Raw genomic sequence first — 23,828 nt, forward strand, 5'->3', positions numbered from 1 at the left:
GAGACAATCCATGTTATCTCAAGGTATATTGTTTTGAGACAATTGTCCCAAGGGTATATTGTTCATAAACACCTTTGTTTCTCTTCAGTGAAGCAGTTTCATGGAAAACAAAATTGGGAGAAATCAAATCCAAATATGATTATCTTCTGTTTTTCTTTCTCTTCCATTCCCCTCATCTTTCCTTCCACCCTCCCTTTCATTCTTCCATCAGTGAGACATAATTTTAGCATCAATTTGGGGTTCATGACTTTTGGTATAGGATGAATTATACTCTTCTGCTCTTCCAATGAAACTCAAGTTTGTTAGGGGCATTTTAAATCTTAAAAGAAATCAACCCTGAATATTCATTGGAAGGACTGAAGCTGAAGCTGAAGCTGCAATACTTTGGCCACCTGATGCGGAGAGCCGACTCATTGAAAGAGACCCTGGTGCTGGGAAAGATTGAAGATAGGAGGAGAAGCATATGACAGGATGAGATGGTCAAATGGCATCACTGACTTGATGGACATGAATTTGAGCAAGCTCCAGGAAATGGTGAAGGACAAGGAAGCCTGGCATGCTGCAGTCCATGGGGTCACAAAGAGTTCGACTGAGGGACTAAACAACAATGTGATCACTAGGCAGACTCCCTCTTTCTTTTTTTTTTGCCTTGAGGATCAGTGTTGAAAACTCTTGCAAAATGGTGGGAACATAAATGTGCATAAACACACTTTTCACATTTTAATTTGAATCCAGCAGGTAAATTTATTCACTGGGCTTCCTGATGAGGACCAAGAACTTTTCTCTAATTATGATTACATCGATGGTAGATCCGTATTAGCAGTCTTGCCTTAGCTCTACATGTAGGCTGAAGTCTATGCTCCAGTTGGTTTCATGAACATTGAACAAGAAATGATCCTTGCTAACCAATCTAGGTGCAGAATCCTTTCAGATCTCAGTATATCTTACAATGTTATATGGAAATTGCTCTCAATTACCTTGCTCACAACTAATTTGACAGCAATATATTTTAGTGATTACTTTTTATTATTAAGACTCTACAAAGCATTCAATTTGATTTTCATAGACCACATTTCCCATTTCCTCTCTTCCTCCTTGCCTCCTTCCCTTCGTTCCTTCCTCTTTTGTAGCTTGTGGAATAACATCATATTATTTACACAATACATTTGCAGCAGCCACTATAATCAGCATAATCAGGTTTAGGATTATTTAAAATGACTCAACTCATCTGAGCAGAAATGTTTCAGCAAGCTAGTGATTAGTCTCCAGGCCTCAAGCATTCAGCATACGGTGGCAACAGTCAATATATTTTCAGCAGAAAAAGAGACTTTGGATGAACCCAGAAAGTTGGTAAAGTGGAAGTTTTAAAGGTAGCTTTCACAGTTACAAAAGACTATCTGGAGCCTTAAAACTCATGGTATTTTGGAAGTATATTTGCTCTCAGCAGTTGCTTGGCAGGACAAGAAATTTTATATTTTTTTATATTCTAGAGCAACTGTCACTGCCCATTAAAAACAGTTTTGCATTAAAATATACACTGTTGTATCTTATCAATCAGCTGTTCAAAAAGTTTATTCAAAATAAAAACTCCCAGCCTGGACTATTCAAAGGTAAGTTGTTTCCATGACAATGAGAAAAGTGTGATTAGATGTCTAACTGACAGAAAGCAGAATGTGCTACATGCTTATTCCCGATTTTAATATGATGACAAGAAAAGTGAGTTTGCAAAATAACACTCTGAAATGAACTGATAGGAAAATATGGATGAAAGGAATGAACAGGAGAGAGCAAGGTTTAAAGAAATGCAAACATGTAGGCATGCTTGATACTGTTCCCATTCACACATTTTAAGTTGAGAATGAGTTTGATCCTAGTTTTGCTTCCCCATCTATTTAGAAAGTCCCCATTATTATTAGCACGTTCATATTGAAAGTCCAGAGAAAGCAGATCTTTACTGCATTCATACAAGACCACCAAAGGCTGGTTGCATTTGCCTCTCCAAGTCTCCATTTCCTGGTGGGTAGTGTTTATCCTTCCTTTAAGCTAATGAAGATTTATCGAGAACGTGTTAGGGTCTAGGCACTATGCTTGTTTCTTATGATACATAGACAATATAGAAAAAATTCAACATGACATGATTCACCAGGTCCTTGTAAAATGTTAATATTTTCATTTTGAGAGACATCTCTGGTGGTTAAGAATCCATCTTTCGGTGCAGAGGAAATGGGTTACATGGCTGGTCAGAGAACTAAGACCCCACTCTCCAGAGTGTCCCCTCCCAGCCCAGACTGAGCCATCAGTCCCCTAGGTGGCAGTGATGTGCAGTCCAGGCTGAGAACCACTGCCCTAGAGCAACCAGGGACTTCCTGTCAACAAGCGCAGTTGCAAGGGTGTGGCCAGGAAGGGACTCACAGTATTATATGCAACTGAGGGAAAACTGCATACTGAGTTGCTTCAGTCTCCTCCGGCTCTTTGCAACTCCACCGGACCATAGCCCTCCAGGCTCCTCTGTCCTTGGGATTCTCCAGGCAAGAATACTGGAGTGGGTTGCCATGCCCTCTTCCAGGGGATCTTCCCAACCCAGGGATCAAACTTGTGTCTCTTAGTCTTATGCATTGGCAGGTGGGTTCTTTACCACTAGTGCCACCTGGGAAGCACTAGATAGACCTGAGCATCACCCTACAAAAACTCCAACCCTTGTAAAGTAACTGCATCTCTGTTGGAGATCTGTCCAGTTTAACAAGGAAGACCCTGTGGTGCTAACCTTCCTAAAGCCCTCTTTCACCACCTCTTCACCTCCAGTGATCCTGTTCCTAACAGCAGGTATTAGCATATTTTCTTTGTTCTTGAAACACCTTGGGGTCACGTATCACCTTCCTTATATAGACTGATTTATGTACTATGTTTACCCATTGTGGTGGTGTTTAGTTGCTAAATTGTATCTGACTCTTTTGTGACCCCATGGACTGTAGCCCACCAAGTTCCTCTGTCCATGGGATATCCCAGGCAAAAATTACAGGAATGGGTTGTCATTTCCTTCTCCAGGGCATCTTCCTGACCCAGGGATCAAACCCACATCTCCTGCATTGTCAGGCAAATTCTTTACCACTGAGCCACGAGAGAAGCCCTATGATTACCCATACACGTCAGTAACCCTTAAAACGTTTCCAAAGACCAGTTGTCTTGGAAAGCAGAGAGATACGAATCTAAAATACTCGTAATTAAAGAGTTTAACCTAGTACTTGTTGACAGCACAAGAGTTTAGCTTTGAAACACCACTGCTCATAGTGTGTGAATGGCCATTCTCAGAAGCAATGGAGTGTTAGAGAGTGGAAAGAAGTCTCAGCTCAATGAGAGGCCAAGCACTTCCAGGCTTGGTGCCCCTCACCAGCTCCATCTCTCTCTGTCTGAGCTGTGGCAAAACCCACACATACAGAAACTGTGGTACCTGAGAAGGCTCAACGCTTTACAGATATTGTCTTTAAAGGCCTCAGTTCTGTTCGGGTCAATAATGTGTTCCCAGGCTTTGAGAACTGGGGACCTGTCTAGGTAAGAAATGAAACTTTAACAAAAGGAAACTTAATGAAAGGAAACTCCTCTCATTGCTAGACAGAAACAGTATTTTTTTAGCCACACTAGATCTTTGTTGCAGCACGGGAGTTTCTCTAGCTGTGATGAGTGGTCTCCAGAGCACGTGGATGCCAGAGCGTGTAGGCTCAGTAGTTGTGGCCCTATGAGAGTTCCCATGCAGGGTGGTCTGGAGGTTCATACCCCTCCCCAGGGTGCTCAGATGCTTGAGTCCATGTCTTTTCACTCATCTGACCTTGATGGAAAGTCCACAAAGACAGGGAATTTATATTGTTAAGTTCACCAATGAAAGCTCTTAGAAATTAATAAATAATCAGTTAACTGTATATTGGATAAATAAAGGTATCAGACACATCTTGACTGTAAGTCAGGTGCTGTGCTTGGCACAGGGGCTTCAGTCCTTATTAAAATGTCTTCTTGTCGGTCATGGGAAGTGATCAGTCTTCACTAACCTGGTGTAGTCCCTACCAAGGGCTTCCCTGGTAGCTCAGCTGGTGAAGAATCTGCCTGCAATGCAGGAGACCCCGGTTTGATTCCTGGGTTGGGAAGATCCCCTGGAGAAGGGATAGGCTGTCCACTCCCATTATTCTTGGGCTTCACTGGTGGCTAAGATGCTAAAGAATCCACCTGCAAGGTGGTGGGTTCGATCCCTAGGTTGGGAAGATTGCCTGGAGGAGGGCATGGAAACCCACTCCAGTATTCTTGCCTGGAGAATCCCCAAGGACAGAGGAGCCTGGCGGGGGTCAGTCCAGGGGGTCGCAAAGAGTTGGGTACAACTGAGCCACTAAATATAGCACACACAGTCCCTATAGAGCACATCTTGAGTAGGATTAGGGAATCTCTCTTCAACTATTTTTTTTTTCCCCACACTGTGCAGCATGCAGGATCTTGGCTCTCTGACCAAGATGCACCCATGCCCCAAGCATTGGGAGATGGGAGTCTCAACCTCTGGACCACCGGGAAGTACTCCCTTCTATGCTTGAATCAAGATGTTGTCTGGGGACTGTCACAGGGGTCCACTGGTTAAGATTTTGCCTTGTAATGAAGAGGGTGAGGGTTCAATCCTTGTTCAGGGAGCTATGATCCCACATGCCTTTGTCCAAAAATCCAAAACATGAAACAGAAGCAATATTGTAGCAAATTCAGTAAAGACTTAAAAAATTGTCCATATCAAAAAAATTGTTGGTGGACTTGAATCTTTGGTGTTGGGGTGTCCAGGTCACAACTCCCACTTCTGTTCCACTAGGTAGTCTCTCTATTTCCTGGAATCCCTCTAGTTTTACCTTTTCCCCAACTGGCTTTTTGAGTTCTTAAAAATGTTAACTTTTAAAATGTGTTGATACTAACTCCTGGTTAAGAAAGTAGCCTTGCAAGGACAAATGAAATGATGTCCATTAATTCAGGTCCCCATTTATCCAGTTCTTAACATGTCCCCTTAATGGATAACCCCTCTAAATGACTTCTGTATAACTTCCCAGGATCTCTATCTCTAAACACACACACATACACATTTCCTTCTGGGAGTATGAAGGAGAATCTGTCCATGCCTCTCTCTTAGCTTCTGGTTGTTTTCTGGCAACCTCTGGCATTCTTTGGCTTGTGGAAGCATCACCTTGATCTCCGCCTTCATCTTCATGTGGCCTTCTCCCTTGGGGGACTGTCTGTGTCCATATTATACCTTTTTATAAGATAGTCAGTCATGAGGTCATTAGGACCCCTCCCCCAATGACCTCATTTTAACTTGATGACCTGACCAGTGGCAGATTTTATTTTCTTGGGCTCCATAATAACTGTGGATGGTGACTGCAGCCACAAAATTAAAAGACGGTTGCTCCTTGGAAGAAAAGTTGTGACAAACCTAGACAGCATATTAAAAAGCAGAGACATCACTTTGCCAACAAAGGTCTGTATAGTCAAAGCTATGGTTTTCCCAGGAGTGATGTATGGATGTGACAGTTGGACTGTAAATAAGGCTGAGTGCTAAAGAATTGATGCTGTCAAATTGTGGTGCAACAGAAGACTCTTGAGAGTCCCTTGGACTGCAAGGAGATCAAACCAGTCAATCCTAAAGGAAATCAAGCCTTTGGAAGGAATATTCATTGGAAGGGCTGATGCTGAAGCTGAAACTCCAATATTTTGGCCACCTGATATGAAGATCCAACTCATTGGAACCGACCCTGATGCTGGGAAAGACTGAAGGCAGGGGGAGAAGGGGAGGACAGAGGATGAGATGGTTGGATGGATGACATCACCAACTCAATGGACATGAATTTGAACAAACTCTGGGAGATAGAAAAGGACAGGCAAGCCTGGTGTGCTGCAGTCCCTGGGGTCACAAAGAGTCAGACATGATTTAGTGACTGAACACCACCAACGAGAAAGAGGTACTGGGTATGAAGTACCCATATGATTTTGACATATATTTTTTGTTGTACACAATTCAACCCCTAATTCTAAGTCTCTGTGTAACCCAGGCTGCCCATCTGCTTGTTGTTGATAGCACCTGTAGCACTAGGGTCCAGTCAGCCTGCTGAATCACAATCACCATGATCCAAATGTCATCATCTCCTAAGTCCCAATCTGGGGGACATGGGAGGTCTATTGATGACAGTGGTCCTCCTGCAAAGTCAAACCACCAGACTCCATGTAAGACTGAGAATAGTGGCTGCTGAGTCCAATAGCGAGTCAGTTCATCTCAACAGATGCTCTCAAAGTCCTTCCCTAAGTCATAGAAAGCATGGTGATGTAATGCACCTGGCTAATACTCATTGTCTTTATTATTATTAAAATTGGGCACAGCTAATCTTTCCTTCAACAAGGAGCAATGCTATGAGCTCAACACCTCAGAGAGTTTAAGGCTACTTCAAAGTCTCCTCTGCTCTGATCTTAAGGGGAAAGAGATCATGGGGAAAATACATATCTTTCCCTTCCTGCAGCACTTCATTCATCTCTGTTGACACAATCACCATGTTGCTCTGTGATGATTTATTGACATGTCTCTATCAGCCTCCAGACTGAATGTTTTGAGGGCAGAAACAGGGTGCATCCTTGTGTCCCAGGAACTGAACAGTGGTCCTGGAACATGGTAGGCTCTGAACAACTTTTCTGTACTAGGACTGAGAGGTAGCTGCTTTGCTGAATACTTTCCTCAGAGCTGTCTTCATGTTCTTGTTCCTTAGGCTGTAGATAAAGGGGTTCAACATGGGGATGACCACCCCACACATCAAGGCAGCCGCCTTGTCCTTCTGCGAGGAGGTGGGAGATGCTGGCTGCAGGTACACGGCAAAGATGGTGCCATAGAATAGAGTCACCACAGTGAGGTGTGAGCCACAAGTGGAGAAGGCTTTCCATTTGCCCTGAGCAGAAGGGATCCTGAAGACCATCCAGAATATGCAGATATAAGAGAGGAGGATGCATGTGAGAGGGCTGATGCCCATGATGATGCCAAAAGCAAAGATCACCAGCTCATTGGTGTGTGTGTCTGAGCAGGAGAGCTTCAGCAGGGGCATGAGGTCACAGAAGAAGTGGGGGATTTCAGAGCCAGCGCAGAAGGTCAGCTGAGCCATGAGGCTGGTGTGGACAATGGACTGGAGGTTGGTGATCAGCCATGACCCCACCACCAGCAGCCCACACACACGGGGACTCATGATGGTCAAGTAGCGCAGAGGGTGGACAATGGCCATGAACCGATCAATGGCCATCACAGGCCAGGAGGAAGCTGTCCATGGTCCCAAACAGGTGGAAGGCATACATCTGGGCAAGACAGCCTGCAAAGGGGATGGCTTTGCTCTGAGTCCAGAGGTTCACCAGCATCTTGGGGATGGTGGTGGAAGAGAAGAAGATGTCAGTGAGGGACAGGTTACAGAGGAAGAAGTACATGGGTGTGTGGAGGTGTGAGTCTGTGATGATGGCCAGGATGATGAGCAGGTTTCCAAAGATGGTGACCAGGTACATGGGCAGGAACATCCCAAAGAGGAAGATCTGATGCTCTGGCTTTTCCGAGAGTCCCAGGAGGAGGAATTCTGAGACTGCTGTTTGGTTTTCTGGTTCCATGGACAGCTTTTGTCTACCGCGAAGGAGAAAAGGAGGAAGATGAGAGACATAAAACTTGGAGTCAGAGATGGAGTTCCATCTCAGCTCCCTGAAAACCTGTGTGTTCTGTGAAAACCGATGGGATTCTTGCAGCTCCCTTCCATGGATTTCTGTTTCCCCAAGGAAAGCCATCTTTGTCTGAGAATGGATAGTCTCAAATGTCTGACTTAGTTGTTTTGGGACAATTTAGGTATTGTTCATAAATACCCTCATTTCTCTTCAGTGGAGCCAAGCTTCATAGAAGATCAAATTGAGAGAAATCAAATCCAAACCTGATCATCTTCTTTCTCTTCTTTCCCCTTCATCTTTCTCTCTTTCCTTTCCTCCTTTCCTATCCTCTCCTCTTCCATCTCATCATCCTCTCCTCTTCCAATAAGACATGATTTTAGCATCTCTTTTGGGTTCATGACTAGGGAGATAAGGATAAATAGCATTTTTATGAAACATCCAATGAACCCTAAGTTCATTAGGGACACTTATGATCTGCTCCCAGGTGATGACTAGGTAGACCCCTTCTCATTTGTTGTGATGAGGACCAGTGTAGAAAACTCCAGCAAAAGAGTGGAAACATAAAGTGGACAAACATACCTTTCACATTTTAACTTGAGTCCAGTATGTAAATTTATTCACTGGATTTTTTGGTGAAGACCAAGATCTTTTCTAGTATGAGGAAATTGGTGGTGGATCTGTATCAGCTGCCTTGCCTTAGCTATATACATAGGCTGAAATCTGTGTTCTGTTTTTTTTTCATGAATGTGGAACAAGGAATTAAGGATCCTTGCAAAACAATCTGGGTACAGAATCCTTTCAGATTTTTATACTTCTACATCCAAATTGCCTTCCATTACCTTGCTCACATCTATTTTGACAGGTTTTTAAAATGATTCCTTTTTTTATTAAGTCTTTACAAAGCATACAATTTGAATTTCATTAAATCATATTTCCCATTCCTTCTCTCCCTTCCCCTTCCTTCCCTCTCTCCCTCTATTCCATCCTTCCTTCCTCCTTTCTCTTATAGTTTGTTAATTTTTATAGTATTATTTAAACAATACATTTGTAGCAGCAACTGCAATCAGCATGATCAGGTTTGGCATTATTTAAAATGACTCAACTGAGCAGAAATGTTTCAGCAAGCTAGTGAGTAGGCCCCTGGCCTCAAGCATTCAGTGCACTGGGACAGTAGTCACATGTTTTCAGGGGAAACAGTGACTTTGAATGAACCCAAGAATGCTGGTAAAGTGGAAGTTTTATAGAGAGCTTTCACACTAACAAAAGAATACCTGGAGCTTTAAAGCTAATGGCATTTTGGGGACTTCCCTGGTAGTCCAGTGGCTAAGACATCATGCTCCCAGTGCAGGGGCCCCAGTTCAATTACTGACCAGGGAACTAGATCCCACATGCTGCAACCTAGGAGTCTGCAGGCCGCAACTTAAGAGTTGAGTTCACATGCCCGTGTGCCACAACTAAGACCCGGCACAGCCAAATAAACAAAATATATATTTAAAAACAAAAAACTAGTGGCATTTTGGAAGTATCTTTGGTCTCAGCAGTACCATCGCAGGACAAGAAATTCTGTATTTTCATATGATCTAGACCAACCATCACTGCTCCTTGAAACAGTTTTGCACCCTCAGTAAAATATACACTGTTGTATCATGTCAAACAGATGTTCAGAAAGTTTATTCAAAATGAAAACTTCCAGATGCAGCCTGGGCTATTCAAAGATAAGCCGTTTCCATGACAACAAGAAAGGTGTGATCAAGTGTCAGTTGACAAAAAGCAGAATGTCCTACATGCATGCTCCTGGAGTTAATATGATGACAGAAGAGTGAGTTTGTAAAATAACACTCTGACATGAACTGATATGAAAATATGGACCGAAGGAATGAACAGGAGAGAGCAAGTGTTAAAGAAATGCCAACACGTCATCATGCCTGATACTATTCTCATTCACACATTTTAAGCTGACAATGAGTTTGATCCTAGTTTTGTTTCCCCATCTATTTAGAAAGTTCTCATTATTTATTGGGAGCTAGCAGGTTCATGGACATGGACTTGGGCAAACTTCAGGAGATGGTGAGGGACAGAGAGGCCTGGCGTGCTGCAGTCCGTGTGGTTGCAAAGAGTTGGACACGACTCGGCAATTGTACAACAAAAATCAGGTTCATATAGAAAGTTCAGAGAAAGCAGATTCATACAAGACCACCAAAACTTGGTTGCGTTTGCCTCTTTAAGTCTCCATTTTCCACTGGATGTGTTTATCCTTCCTTTAAATTAATGAAGACTCATAGAGAACATATTAGGTGCTAGGTGTCTCTTATGATACATAGACAGCATAGAAAAAAAAAAAGCCAATGTGTTACGGTTCACCAGGTCCTTGTAAAATGTTAATATCATCTCCAGCAATGAGAGGATTTTCCTTTGCTGCCCTCGTTTCTTTATTTTTTAAAAGTAATTCATTTATTTTTATAGGAGACTAATTACAATATTGTAGTGGTTTTGCCATCATTGACATGAATCAGCCATGGGTGTACATGTGTCCCCCATCCTGAACCCCCCTCCCACCTCCCTCCCTATCCCATCCCTCAGGGTCATCCCAGTGCACCAGCCCTGAGCAACCTGTCCCATGCATCAAACCTGGACTGGTGATCTATTTCACATATGGTAATATACGTTTCAATGCTATTCTTTCAAATTATCCCACCCTCGCCTTCTCCCACAGAGTCCAAAAGTCTGTTCTTTACATCTGTGTCTCTTCTGCTGTCTCACATAGAGGGTCATCGTTACCATCTTTTTAAATTCCATATATATGCGTTAATATACTGTATTGGTGTTTTTCTTTCTGATTTACTTCATTTTGTATAATAGGCTCCAGTTTCATCCACCTCATTAGAACTGATTCAAATGCATTCTTTTTAATGGCTGAGTAATATTCCATTGTGTATATGTACCACAGCTTTCTTATCTATTCGTCTGCCGATGGACATCTAGGTTGCTTCCATGTCCTGCCTATTATAAACAGTGCCACGATGAACATTGGGGTACATGTGTCTCTTTCAATTCTGGTTTCCTTGGTGTGTATGCCCAGCAGTGGGATGCTGCCCTCTTTTCTTACCTGGTTAAGTCCTCTGGTCTTAAAACCAATTTCTGACAAATACATATCTGAGGCATTTAATGACAACAAAAGTGTTGAGACTTCTAAGGAGCAACACTTTATTTCTTAAAAAATTTTGTTTTATTTTTTTGGCTGAGCTACATGGCATGTGGATTCTTAGGTCCCTGACAAGGGATTGAACCTGCATTCCCTGCATTGGAGATGCAGAGTCTTAACCAATGGACCACCAGGGAAGTCCCCAGAGTTTCTTCATGTGTAGATTTCACAATGACTCTGAGAGGTATATGGTGTTGACCACAACTGATAATAGACAGACTGGGGCTGGGACTTCTCTGGCAGAGTAGTGGTTAAGAATCCACACTTCCATGCTTCCACTGCAGAGGTCATGGGTTCAGTTCCTGGTCTGAACCCACATGCCAGGTGGTGCAGTAAAAAAAAAAAAAGATGGGGGCTGAGAGAGATGTTCTGGGCACTCAACCTGCAGGTGGTTGGGCTCTTAGTTGAACTGAGATTTATTTTCACTCTCAAACTCCATTGCTTCTGAGTATGGCCACTCACACCCTAGGAGCAGTGGTGTTTCATAGTCAAACTCTCCCAACATGTTCTAAGTCATCCTCTTCAATTACAAGTGTTTTAGATTCTTATCTACGTGCCTTCCAAGAACATTGGTTTATAGAAAGATTTAAGGTTTGCTGAAGTAAATGGGACAACAAAGTATATAGTTTGATCGGTATAAGAAAGGTGATAGGTGACTCCATGGTGTTTTGAGAACAAGGAAGAGATGCTAATCCCTGCTATGAGGAGCAGGACCATGGAAGGTGAACAGGTATGAAAGGGAGCTTTAGAAAAGTTAGCAGCGCAAGCTCTTCCTGGGTAACCTCAAGAGATCTCCAGCAGAGATTTAATTAATTTTCAAGGGTTTTTAGAGTTGGGTTTGAGGTTTTTATAGGGTGATGCTCAGGCTTCTCTGGGCAGCCTGTACTACTGTGAGTCCCTTCCTGGCTACACGTTTCCAGCTGTCTTTGGTTGTTGAAGCCCTTGCTTGCACTAGGGCGGTGGTTCTCAGCCTTGAGTGTACCTCAGTGCCACCTAGGGAGCCGGTTAAAACCCAGGTATCTGTGCCCATGCCTTGGAGGGCCTGGGAGGGGGCTTGAGAAACAATAGTTCTAGGAAGTTCTCAGGGGACACAGCTGCTACTGGTCCAGGACTGTACTTGAAGAACCTCAGCTTTGGAGAAAACTGTTTTATGGTGACCTCCATCCACAGACCCTAAATGCTTTTTCTGCACATGACTAGCCACAGTGAGTTTGTCCTCTGTACCTTTTGCCCTCCCAGAGAATATAGAATTGCTCTCAGTCCCTCTTCTTTTTCTCATTCTCCCTCTTCCCTCACAGTCTCTCTCCTTTCAGGAAGAGATGCAGTTCCTCTTCCCCAGCCCCTCCAGTTCACTCCTGTTCTCCATCCTTGGCTGACTTACCAGGAGGGTGTTACCAAGAGAATGGTCTTGGCAGACTCCGTCTCCACTGGATCCCATAGGATTCTGAGGTCAATGCTAAGACACTGGGAAAGACGTGAGGAGACCCCTCAGCTGTGACCTCTGAGGGGAGTCTGATGTCTGTGGTGTAGAGGAGGGAATCATGTATTCCCACCCCAGCTGGGGTATGCGAACAGGGTCACAGCAGGGTATTTAGAGTTTGAGGGCTCTTGGGCATTTTAATCCCATGGCTCCTTGTTAACAAGGAAGATGCTAATTGTCTTGTTTGTATTCTTGCCACTTGTGACCTGTTGTCTGGCGTATGGGCACTTTGGGATAATGGGTGAAAAAGTGGAGGATACACTCCACTAAGGATACATTCTCACTAGAAAACCCCCTAGTGTCCCTTCCCAGCCCAAACTGAACCTCATGGCAGTTCCCATGCAGGGTGGTCTGGAGGTTCAAGCCCCTCCCCAGGGTGCTCAGGTGCCTGAATATATGTCCTTTCACTCATTCCATCATGAAGGAAACTCCAGGAGGATAGGGAACTTATACAGTTAAGTTCACCAGTGAAAGCTCCTGCAAAGTAATCAATAAATTTATGCTGCACAAATCAGTATCAGTTCAGTTGCTCAGTCATATCCAACTCTTTGTGACCCCAAGGACTGCAGCATACCAGGCTTCCCTGTCCATCACCAACTCCCAGAACTTGCTCAAACTTATGTTTATTGAGTCGGTGATGCCATCCAGCCATCGCATCCTGTCATCCCCTTCTCCTCCTGCCTTCAATATTTCCCAGCATCAGGGTCTTTTCCAATGAGTCACTTCTTTGCCTCAGGTAGCCAAAGTATTGGAGCTTCAGCCTCAGCATCAGTCTTTCCAATGAATGTATAGGACTGATTTCCTTTAGGACTGACTGGTTTGATCTTGCAGTCCAAGGAACTTTCAAGAATCTTCTCCAACACCACATTTCAAAAGCATCAATTCTTTGGCACTCATCTTTCTTTATGGTCCAACTCTCACATCCGTACATGACTACTGGAAAAACCATAGCTTTGACTAGATGGACCTTTTTTGGCAAAGTAATGTCTCTGCTTTTTAATATGCTATCTAGATTTGTCATACCTTTCCTTCCAAGGAGCAGGCATCTTTTAATTTCATGGCTGCAGTCACCATCTACAGTGATTTTGGAGCCCAAGAAAATAAAGTCTCTCAAAGTTTCCATTGTTTCCCTGTCTATTTGCTGTGAAGTGATGGGACCGGATGCCATGATCTTCATTTTTTGGATGTTGAATTTTAAGCCAGCTTTTTCACTCTCTTCTTTCACTTTCATCAAGAGGTTCTTTAGTTGCTCTTTGCTTTCTGCCATAAGGGTGGTGTCATCTGCCTATCTGAGGTTATTGATATTTCTCCCTGCAATCTTGATTCCAGCTTGTGTTTCATCCAGTCCAGCATTTTGCATGATGTATTCTGCATATAAATTAAATAAACAAGGTGACAATATACAGCCTTGATGTACTCCTTTTCCTATTTGGAACCAGTCCATTGTTCCATGTCCAGTTTTGTTTCTTCTTGACCTGCAGGCAGGCTTCTCAGGAGGCAGGTAAGGTGGTCTGGAATTCCTACCTCTTTAAGAGTTTTTCCACAGTTTGTTGTGATCCACACAGCCAAAGACTTTACTGTAGTCAATGAAGCAGAAATAGATGTTTTTCTGGAATTCTCGTGCTTTTTCAATGATCCAACAGATGTTGACAATTTGATCTCTGGTTCCTCTGCCTTTTCTAAATCCAGCTTGAATGTCCGGAAGTTCTCGGGTCATGTACTGTTGAAGCCTAGGTTGAAGAATGTTGAGCATTACTTTGCTAGCATGTGAGATGAGTGCAATTTTGTGGTAGTTTGAACATTTTTTGGCATTGCCTTTCTTTGGGATTGGAATAAAAACTGACCTTTTCCAGTCCTGTGGCCACTGCTGAGTTTTCCAAATTTGCTGGCCTATTGAGTGCATCACTTTAACAGCATCATCTTTTAGGATTTGAAACAGCTTAGCTGGAATTCCATCACCTCTACCAGCTTTGTTCGTAGTGATGCTTTGTAAGGCCCACTTGACTTTGCATTCCAGGATGTCTGGCTCTAGGTGAGAGATCACACCATCATGGTTATCCAGGTCATGAAGATCTTTTTTGTATAGTTCTTCTGTGTATTCTTGCCACCTCTTCTTATTATCTTCTGCTTCTGTTAGGTCCATACCATTTCTGTCCTTTATTGTTCCCATCTTTGCATGAAACATTCCCTTGGTATCTCTAATTTTCTTGAAGAGATCTCTAGTCTTTCCCATTCTATTGTTTTCCTTTATTTCTTTGCATTGATCACTTAGGAAGGCTTTCTTATCTCTCTTTACTATTCTTTGGAACTCTGCATTTAGATGGGTATGTATTTCCTTTTCTTTCCAGAGGAGACCAAGCTTATTTTTGAATGGGGATTAAGGGATTTCTCTTCAACTCTTGAATCAGAAGTGTTTGTGGACTTCATTCTTTGGTGTTTGTGTTCCTATGTCATGCCTCCCATTTCTGTTTCCCTGGGGGTGGGGGCTTTTTATCTTCTGGATCCTTCTATTTTTACCTTCTCCCCAACTGGCTTTTTAATGTCTTAGAAATATTAACTTTTTAAAATGTGTAAATACTGACTCTTGGTTAAGAAATTTTTCATGCACCACATTTTCTTTATCCATTCCTCTGTTAATAGATGTTAAGTTGATTCCATGTCTTGGCTATTGTAAGTACTACTGTAATGAACATTGGGGTGCAAGTATCTTTTAGAATTATGGTTTTTCTCTGGACATATATCCATGAATAAGACTGTGGAATCATATGATAAATTAGCCATAGAAAAGAATGAAATAATGCCATTTGCTGTAATATGGATGGAACTAGAGGTTATCATGCTAAGTAATCAGAGAGAAAAATATATGATATCACTTATATGTGGAACCTAAAAAATGATATAAGTGAAGTGAAACTATTACAAGTGAAACTAGTATAAGTAAAACTATGGTGATACTAGTGGTAAAGTACCCACCTGCCAATGCAGGAGATGTAAGAGCTGTGGTTTCATCCCTGGGTCAGGAAGATCCCCTGGAGGAGGGCATGGCAACCTACTCTAGTATTCTTGCCAGGGGAATTCCATGGACAAAGGTGCCTGGAGGGCTACAGTCCATGGGGTCACAAAGAGCTGGACACGACTGAAGTAACTGAGCACTCACACGTTACATGGGAAGCAAGTGAAACTATTTGCAAAACAGAAACAAACTCACAGAGTTCAAAAACAAACTTATGGTTACCAAATGGAAATGTGGGGCAGGAGGAATAAATTAGGAGTTTGGGATTAATATATGCACACTACCATGTATAAAACAGATGATCAATAAGGACTCACTGTATAGCACAGGAACTCTCTACTCAATATTCTACAATAATCTATATGATAAAAGAATCTGAAAAAGAATGCATATATGTGTATGTATTACTGAGTCACTTTGGTGTACACCTGAAACTAACACAACTCTACTCAATAAAATAAAAAAAATATTCTTGCAATGGAATAATGAAATGTTGTTCCCCAATCCAGATCCTTATTCATCCAGTTCTTAGCAAGGCCCCTCAAGGAATAATCTCTTAGTGGCTTTTGTGTAACCTTCCAGAGTTTCTACACAGACGTAAACACACACACACACACACACACACACACACACACACACACACACACAGAGTTCCTTCTGGGAACTGTGAGGAAGAATCTGTTCATGCCTCTCTCTAAGATTTTGGTTTAATGGAAATCTCTGGCATTCCTTGGCTTTTAGAAGCATCACCTTGATCTCTTCCTTGGTCTTCACGCGGATTTTTCCATGGGTGCATGTCTGTGTCCAAATTCTACCTTTTTAATAAGGATACCAGTTACAGTGGATTAGGACCCTCATGACCTTGTTATAACTTGATTACTTTGCAAAGACCCTATTTTCAGAAATGGTCACTTTCTGAGGTACTAGGGGTTAGACTGAGACATATCTTTTTGGGGGACACAATTCAGCCCCTAATCCAACCTCTTCATGGAGCCCAGCCCACCGCATCCACTTGTTGCTGACAGCGCCTGTAGAATCATATTGGGTGGAATCACAGGAAACACATGGACTCTGTGGCTAGTTCAGGGCCAGTGTGCTCCTGCTGGGGTCTGTGTGCTGCCTGCTTCAGGACCACCTGGGCAGCCTGTTAAGAAGGCAGATTCCAGGGTCCAGTGTCAGCCTGCTGAATCATGATCTCCACGATCCAATGCTAGCATCTCCTATGTCCCAGTGTGGGGGACATGGGAGGCCTGATGATGACAGTGATCCCCATGCAAAGTCAGGACCACTAGGCCCCCTGTGAGATTGAGGTTGATGACTGCTGAATCGGATAGCACATGAGCTCATCTCATGTTCTCAGAGTCCTTCCTCAAGTCACTTAGGAAGCATGGTGATGTAATTGGTTGATATGTAACACATATTTTTTTTTTAAGACACAGACCATTTATTTTTCACTTTTATTGGAGTATAGTTGCTTTAAACATTGTGTTAGTTTCTGCTGTATAGCAAAGCGAATCAGTTACACATATACATACATCCTGTCTCTTTTATACTTGCTTCCCGTGTATGTTACCGCAGAGCACTGAGCAGAGATCCGTGTCATATACAGTAGATTCGCATTAGTTATCCATTTTATACACAGTGTCAATATGTCAATATATCAGTCCCAGTTCCCCAGTCCCTCCCACTTCCCATGCCCCCTTGGTGTGCATAAGTTTGTTGTTTATGTCTGTGTCTCTATTTCTGCTTTGCAAATAAATTCATCTGTACCATTTTTCCTATATTCCACATATAAGCAATACTGTATGATACTCGTTTTTCTCTTTCTGACTTACTTTACTCTGTGCGACAGTCTCAGGGTGCATTGACACCTCTGCAAATGGTACTGTTTTGTTCCTTTTTAAGGCTGAGTAATATTTCACTGTGTAAACATACCACATCTTCTTTACCCATTCCTCTGTTGATGGACATTTAGGTTGCTTCTACATTATTGAAGACAAAGATCTTCTTTAAAATTGAGTGTAGCTAATCTTTCATTCAACTAGGATTATCCATGTACCATTTCTATAAGATACCCCAGGAGGACCAGTTTAAGGCTACTTCAAAATCTCCTACTCTGACCTTCAGGAAGAAGATAAACCATGGGGAAAATGCACATCTTTTCTTTCCTGCAGCACTTCATTCATCTCTTATGACAGACACATTTACCGTGTTGACCTGTGGTGATATACTGACAGATCTCTATTCCATACCAGACTCTGAATGCCTTGAGAGCAACAACGGATGTGTTTCAGTGTCCCATGCACTAAACTGCGGTCCTGGAACATGGCAGGTGCTGAACAGCTATTCTGCCCTAGGACTGATGGGGGCTACTTTGCCACCCAGCTTCCTCAGGGCTGCCTTCATGTCCTTGTTCCTTAGGCTGTAGATAAAGGGGTTCAGCATGGGAATGATCACAGCATACATCAGGGCAGCTGCCTTATCCTTCTGGGAGGAAGTGGGAGATGCCGGCTGAAGGTACACGGCAAAGATGGTGCCATAGAATAGTGTCACCACAGTGAGGTGTGAGCCACAAGTGGAGAAGGCTTTCCATTTGCCCAGAGCAGAAGGGATCCTGAAGATCGTCCGAAAAATGCAAGTGTAAGAGAAGACTTTGCACACAAGAGGGCTGATGCCCATGACAATGCCGAAAGCAAAGATCACCAGCTCATTGGTGTGTGTGTCTGAGCAGGAGAGCTTCAGCAGGGGCATGAGGTCACAGAAGAAGTGGGGGATTTCAGAGCCAGCGCAGAAGGTCAGCTGAGCCATGAGGCTGGTGTGGACAATGGACTGGAGGTTGGTGATCAGCCATGACCCCACCACCAGCAGCCCACACACACGGGGACTCATGATGGTCAAGTAGCGCAGAGGGTGGACAATGGCCATGAACCGGTCAATGGCCATCACAGCCAGGAGGAAGCTGTCCATGGTCCCAAACAGGTGGAAGGCATACATCTGGGCAAGACAGCCTGCAAAGAGGATGGCTTTGCTCTGTGTCCAGAGGTTCACCAACATTTTGGGGACAGTGGTAGAAGAGAAGAAGATGTCGATGAGGGACAAGTTGGAGAGGAAGAAGTACATGGGTGTGTGGAGGTGTGAGTCTGTGATGATGGCCAGGATGATGAGCAGGTTTCCAAAGATGGTGACCAGGTACATGAATAGGAACAGCCCAAAGAGGAAGATCTGATGCTCTGGCTTTTCTGAGAGTCCCAGGAGGAGGAATTCTGAGACTGCTGTTCGGTTTTCTGGTTCCATGGACAGCTGTTGTCTACCACAAAGGAGAAAAGGGCAGAGGGAAGAACATAAACCTGGGAATCAAACAATACTACAAAGCTACAGTCATAAAAAAATGTGGTACTGGCACAAAAACAGAAATACAGGTCAGTAAAACAGAATAGAAAACCCAGAAATAAACCCATGCACCTATGGTCAATTAGTCTATGACAAAGGAGGCAAGGCTACACAAATTTGGAAAGACAGACTCTTCAACAAGTGATGCTGGGAAAACTGGACAGCTACATGGGAAAAAAATGAAATTAGGTTATTCTTTAACACCATACACAAAAATCAGCTCAAAGTGGATTAAAGACCTAAATGTGAGACCAGACACTATAGAACTCCTAGAGGAAATCATAAGCAAGACATTCTCTGATATAAATCAAAGCAATATCTCTTTTGATCCATCTTTCAGAATAATGGAAATAAAAACAAAATAAATAAATGGGACCTACTTAAACTCAAAGGCTTTTGCACAGCAAAGGAAACAATATGCAAGAAGAAAAGACAATCCACAGATTGGGAGAGAATATTTGCAAATAACGTGACTGCCAAGGGATTATTTGCCAAATTACAAACAGTTCATGATGTTTAACAGCATCAAAACAAACAACCCATTCAAAAGATGGGGAGAAAACCTAAATAGACATTTCTCCAAAGAAGACATACAGATGGCCAAGAGGCACATGAAAAGATGTTCAATATCTCTAATTATTAGAGAAATGCAAATCAAAACTACAATGAGATATCACCTCACACCAGCCAGAATGGCTAGCATCAAAAAAATCCACAAGCAGTAAGGGCCAGAGAGGGTGTGGAGAGAAAGGAACCCTCCTCCACTGTTGGTGAGAATGAAAATTGACACAGCCACTATGGAGAACAGTATGTGTACATGTGTACTAAGTCGCTTCTGTGTTGTCTGACTCTTTGCAACCATAAGGACTGTAATTTGCCAGGCTCCTCTGTCCATGGGATTCTCAAGGCAAGAATGCTGGAGGGGGTTGCCATGCCCTTCTCCAGGGGATCTTCCTTATCCATGGGTTGAACCTCTGACTCTCATGTCTCTTGAATTGGCAGGTGGGTTCTTTACCACTAGTGCCACCTGGGAAGCCTGGAGAACAGTATGGAGGTTCCTTAAAAGCTACCATATGACACTGAAACCCCACTGCTGGGCATATATCTGGAGAAAAACATGATTCAAAAGGATACATGGACCCTAATGTTCATTGCAGCACTGTTTACAACAGTCAAGACATGGAAGCAACCTAGATGTCCATCAACAAAGGAATGAGTACAGAAGATGTGGTACATATATAAGTACAATGGAATATTACTCAGCAAATAAAAGAATGAAATAATGCCATTTGTAGCAACATGGATTGTCACACTGAGTGAAGTAAGTCAGAGAAGGAGAACTATTGGATGACATTCCTTATATGTGGAATATAAAAAGAAATGATATTAATGAGCTTACTTAGAAAATAGAGATTTACAGACTTAGAGACCAAACTTATGGTTGCCTGGGGTGGGGGAAGGGTGGAGGGAAGGGAAAAGAGCTTGGGATGGACATGTACACACTGCTAAGTTTAAAATGGATAAAGAACAAGGACCTACTGTATAGCACATAGAACTCTGTTCAGTGTATGTGGCGGCCTGGATGGGAGGGAGTTTAGAGGAGAATGGATACAAGTATATGTATGGCTGAGTTCCTTCCCTTTTCACCTGAAGCTATCATAATATTGTTAACTGGCTATAATACAAAATAGAAGGTTAAAAAAAACCCAAAAAACAAACAATCCTGGGAGTTAGAAATGGAGCTCCATCTCAGCTCCCTGCAGATCTGTACATTCTGGGAAAATCCCCTTTGCTGATTTTTGTTTCCTTAAAGAAAACCACCCATGTGTGAGACAGTCTCAAAGGTCTAACTGAGTTGTTGCGAGACAGCTGGATATTGTTCATAAACCATTATGTCTCTTCAGTGAAGGAAAGCTTCATAGAAAACAAAATCAAGAGAGATTAAACCCATACCTGATCATCTGTGCCCTCTCCTTTTCTCCTTAACTTTCTTTCTTCCCTTGCTTCCTTTCACCCTCCACCAACAAGATGCAATTTTAGCATCAATTTTGGTTTAATAACTAGGGATATATGGAGGGATAACACTCTTCCTCTGCTTCCGGTGAACTTCAAGTTTGTTAGGGGCACTCTATGATCTGGTAGCAGGTGATCACTCGATAAACTCCCTCTCATTTATTGTACGGAGAAGGCAACGGCACTCCAGTACTCTTGCCTGGAAAATCCCAGGGACGGGGGAGCCTGGTGGGCTGCCATCTCTGGGGTCACACAGAGTCAGACATGACTGAAGCGACTTAGCAGCAGCAGCAGCATGTATTGTGATGGGGATCAGTGCTGAAAGCTCCTCTAACAGTGTGGGAACATAAACATGCTCAAACACACTTTCCACACTGTAACTTAAGTGTGTAAATTTATTCACCAGGCTTTTCGATGGAGACTGAGGTCTTTTCTCTGAATATGAATAAATTGATGGTGGATCTTTATCAAGCACCTTGCCTTAGCCATACACATAGGCTGAAATCTATCCTCTGTTTTTTTTTTTTTTCTTTCATGCATGTGGAACAAAAAAGTAAGGAGCTTTGCGAAAGAGTTCAGGTGCAGAATCCTTTCCGAAGTTTTACAATTTTACATCTAAATCATCTTCAAGCTCCTTGGTCACATCAAATTTGACAGCCATTTTTAATGATTCCTTTTTCTTATTAAGTCTTTACAAAGCATTCAATCTGGATTTTGTGAAGGCACAATTTCCTATCTCTTCCCTTCTCCTTCCTTCCTTCCTTCCTCCTTTCTCATACAGTTTGTTAAATGACACCATATTATTTAAAGAATGTAATTGCAGCAGCCACTACAATCAGCACGATCAGCTTGGGGATTATTTAAAATGATTCAACTCAGCTGCAGCTTCCCTGATGGTTCAGATGATAAACAATCTGCCTGCAATGCAGGAGACCCGGACTCTATCCTTGGGTCAGGAAGATCCTCTGAAGAAAGGCATGGCAACCCACTCCAGTATTCTGGCCTGGAGAATTCCATGGACTGAGGAGCCTGGTGGGCTACAGTCCACGGGTTCTCGAAGAGCTGGACACGACTGAGTGACTAACACTTAAACTTCACTTCAACTTAGCTGAGGAGGAAGGCTAGTGAGTAACCTTTTGGTCTCAAGCATTCTGGGACAGCAGTCAGTGTATTGTTAGGGAAAATGGAAACTTTGAATGAAGCCAGAAAGCTAGTTAAGTGGAATTTTTAAAGGGAGCTTTCACAGTAACAAAAGACTCTCTGGAGCTTTAAAGCTAATGGCATTTTGGAAGTATATTTGCTCTCAGCAGTCAGTTTGCAGGACAAGAAATCTTACATTTTCTTATGTTCTAGACAAACTGTCACTTTCCATTGAAATAGTTTTGCACCCTCAGTAAAATACACACTGTTGTATCATGTCAAACAGCTATTCAAAAAGTGTATTCAAAATAAAAACTCCCAGACCCAGCCCAGACTATTCAGAGATAAACAGTTTCCATAACAACAAGAAAGGTGTGAACAAATATCCAGTTGGCAGAAAGCAGGATGTGCTACATGCTTATTTCTGTAGTTAATGTAATGACAAGAAAAGTGAGTTTGTAAAATAACACTGGGCTTCCCAGGTGGTGAAGTGGTAAAGAAGTCTCCAGCAGAGACTTAGTTACTTTTCAAGGATTTTTAGAGTTGGGTTTGAGGTGTTTGTAGGGTGATGCTCAGGTTTCTCTGGACTGCCTATACTACTGTGAGCCTCCTCCTGACCACACATTTACAACCGTCTTTGTCGACATGAAGTCTTTGGCTTCTCTAGGGCAGTGGTTCTCCACCTTGAGTGTACATCAGTGTCACCTAGCAGGCTGGTTAGAACCCAGGTAGCTGTGCCCTGGGAGTGTCTGGGATGCGGCTTGAGAATCAACAGTTCTAGGAAGTTCTCAGGCTTCCCTGGTGCCTCAAATGTAAAGAATCTGCCTGCAATGCAGGAGATGCAGGTTCAGTCCTTAGGTTGGGAAGACCCCCTGGAGAAGGGAATGGCTACCCACTCCAGTATTCTTGCTTGAAGAATTCCATGGACAGAGGAGCCCCGTGGGCTATAGTCCATGGGGTCGAAAAGAGTCGGACACGACTGAGTGACTGAACTGAACTGAACTGAGCGACGAACACACACTTGGAGTTCTCAGGGGACACAGCTGCTGCTGGCCCAGAACTGCACTTGGAGAACCTCAGTTTTGGAGAAAGGTGTCTTACGGTGTCCTTCGTCTACCGACCCTTAAATGCTTTTTCCCATACGACTGGTTACAGAGGGTTTGTCCTCTATACATTTCTCCCAGTCAGAAAGTATGAATTGGTCTTGGTCCCTCCTCTTTTTCTTATTCTCTCTCTCTCTCTTCATCCAGGAAGGGATGAAAAGATTTCCTCTTCCCAGTCCCATCCATCTCACTCCCCTTCTCTGTCCTTCACTGACTTACCAGGATGGTATCGCCAAGACTATGGTCTTGGCAGACTCCTTCTGCACTGGCCCCCAGCAGATCCTGAGGTCATTGCTAAGCCAGCAGGAAAGGTGTGAGGAGACCACTCAGCTCTGATGGCTGGGGCAAGTCCGCTATCTACGGTCAGGGAGCATGGGAATCATGTGTTCGCACCCCAGCGGGGGTATGTGAACAGGGAGCCAGGGACACAGCAGGGTATTTACAGTTTGGGGGCTCGTGGGCATTTCAGTCCCACGGCTCCTTGTTAAGGAAGATGGTAATTATTTTGTTTGTTTCCTTGACCCCTGTGACCTGTTCTCTGGGACTGTGCACTTTGGGATGATGGAGTGGGTAACCCGGTGGAGATGGCACTAGGGACTCAGTCTCATGAGGAAACCTCACCTGGTGTATCTTCCCTGCTCAGACTGAGCCTCATGGCAGTTCCTAGGCAGGAACTCTTGGCTATTTTCAATAGTGCTACTCTGAACGTTGAGGTGCAGGTACATTTTTTTTTGGTCATTCATCTTTTATCCAATTTCTTTTTCTTTAAAACACTTTTATTGTAATTATCCTTCAATT

General features: G+C 43.1%; 3 protein-coding genes across 3 annotated transcripts in view; 1 reads left to right on the plus strand and 2 right to left on the minus strand.

The window, feature by feature from the left end:
• SLC1A6 (solute carrier family 1 member 6) overlaps positions 1 to 23,828 on the plus strand; it is a 161,603-nt gene that overhangs the window by 21,062 nt on the left and 116,713 nt on the right. The window lies entirely within an intron of this gene.
• Positions 6,699 to 7,641, minus strand: LOC110142722 (olfactory receptor 1I1-like). The gene is given in 2 exon segments (XM_020902044.2): positions 6,699 to 7,292; positions 7,294 to 7,641. Coding segments are annotated over 2 exon segments (942 nt in total).
• On the minus strand, positions 17,728 to 18,678 carry LOC110142719 (olfactory receptor 1I1-like). The gene has a single exon (XM_020902040.2). It carries the CDS (start codon positions 18,676 to 18,678, stop codon positions 17,728 to 17,730), a length of 951 nt encoding a protein of 316 aa, XP_020757699.2.

Source organism: Odocoileus virginianus, chromosome 3, assembly GCF_023699985.2.
Source record: "Odocoileus virginianus isolate 20LAN1187 ecotype Illinois chromosome 3, Ovbor_1.2, whole genome shotgun sequence".
Taxonomy (NCBI): Eukaryota; Metazoa; Chordata; class Mammalia; order Artiodactyla; family Cervidae; genus Odocoileus; species Odocoileus virginianus.

Coding starts and splice junctions, on each gene's coding strand:
- LOC110142719 (XM_020902040.2), bottom strand. CDS start 18,678: ATGGAACCAGAAAACCGAACAGCAGTCTCAGAATTCCTCCTCCTGGGA.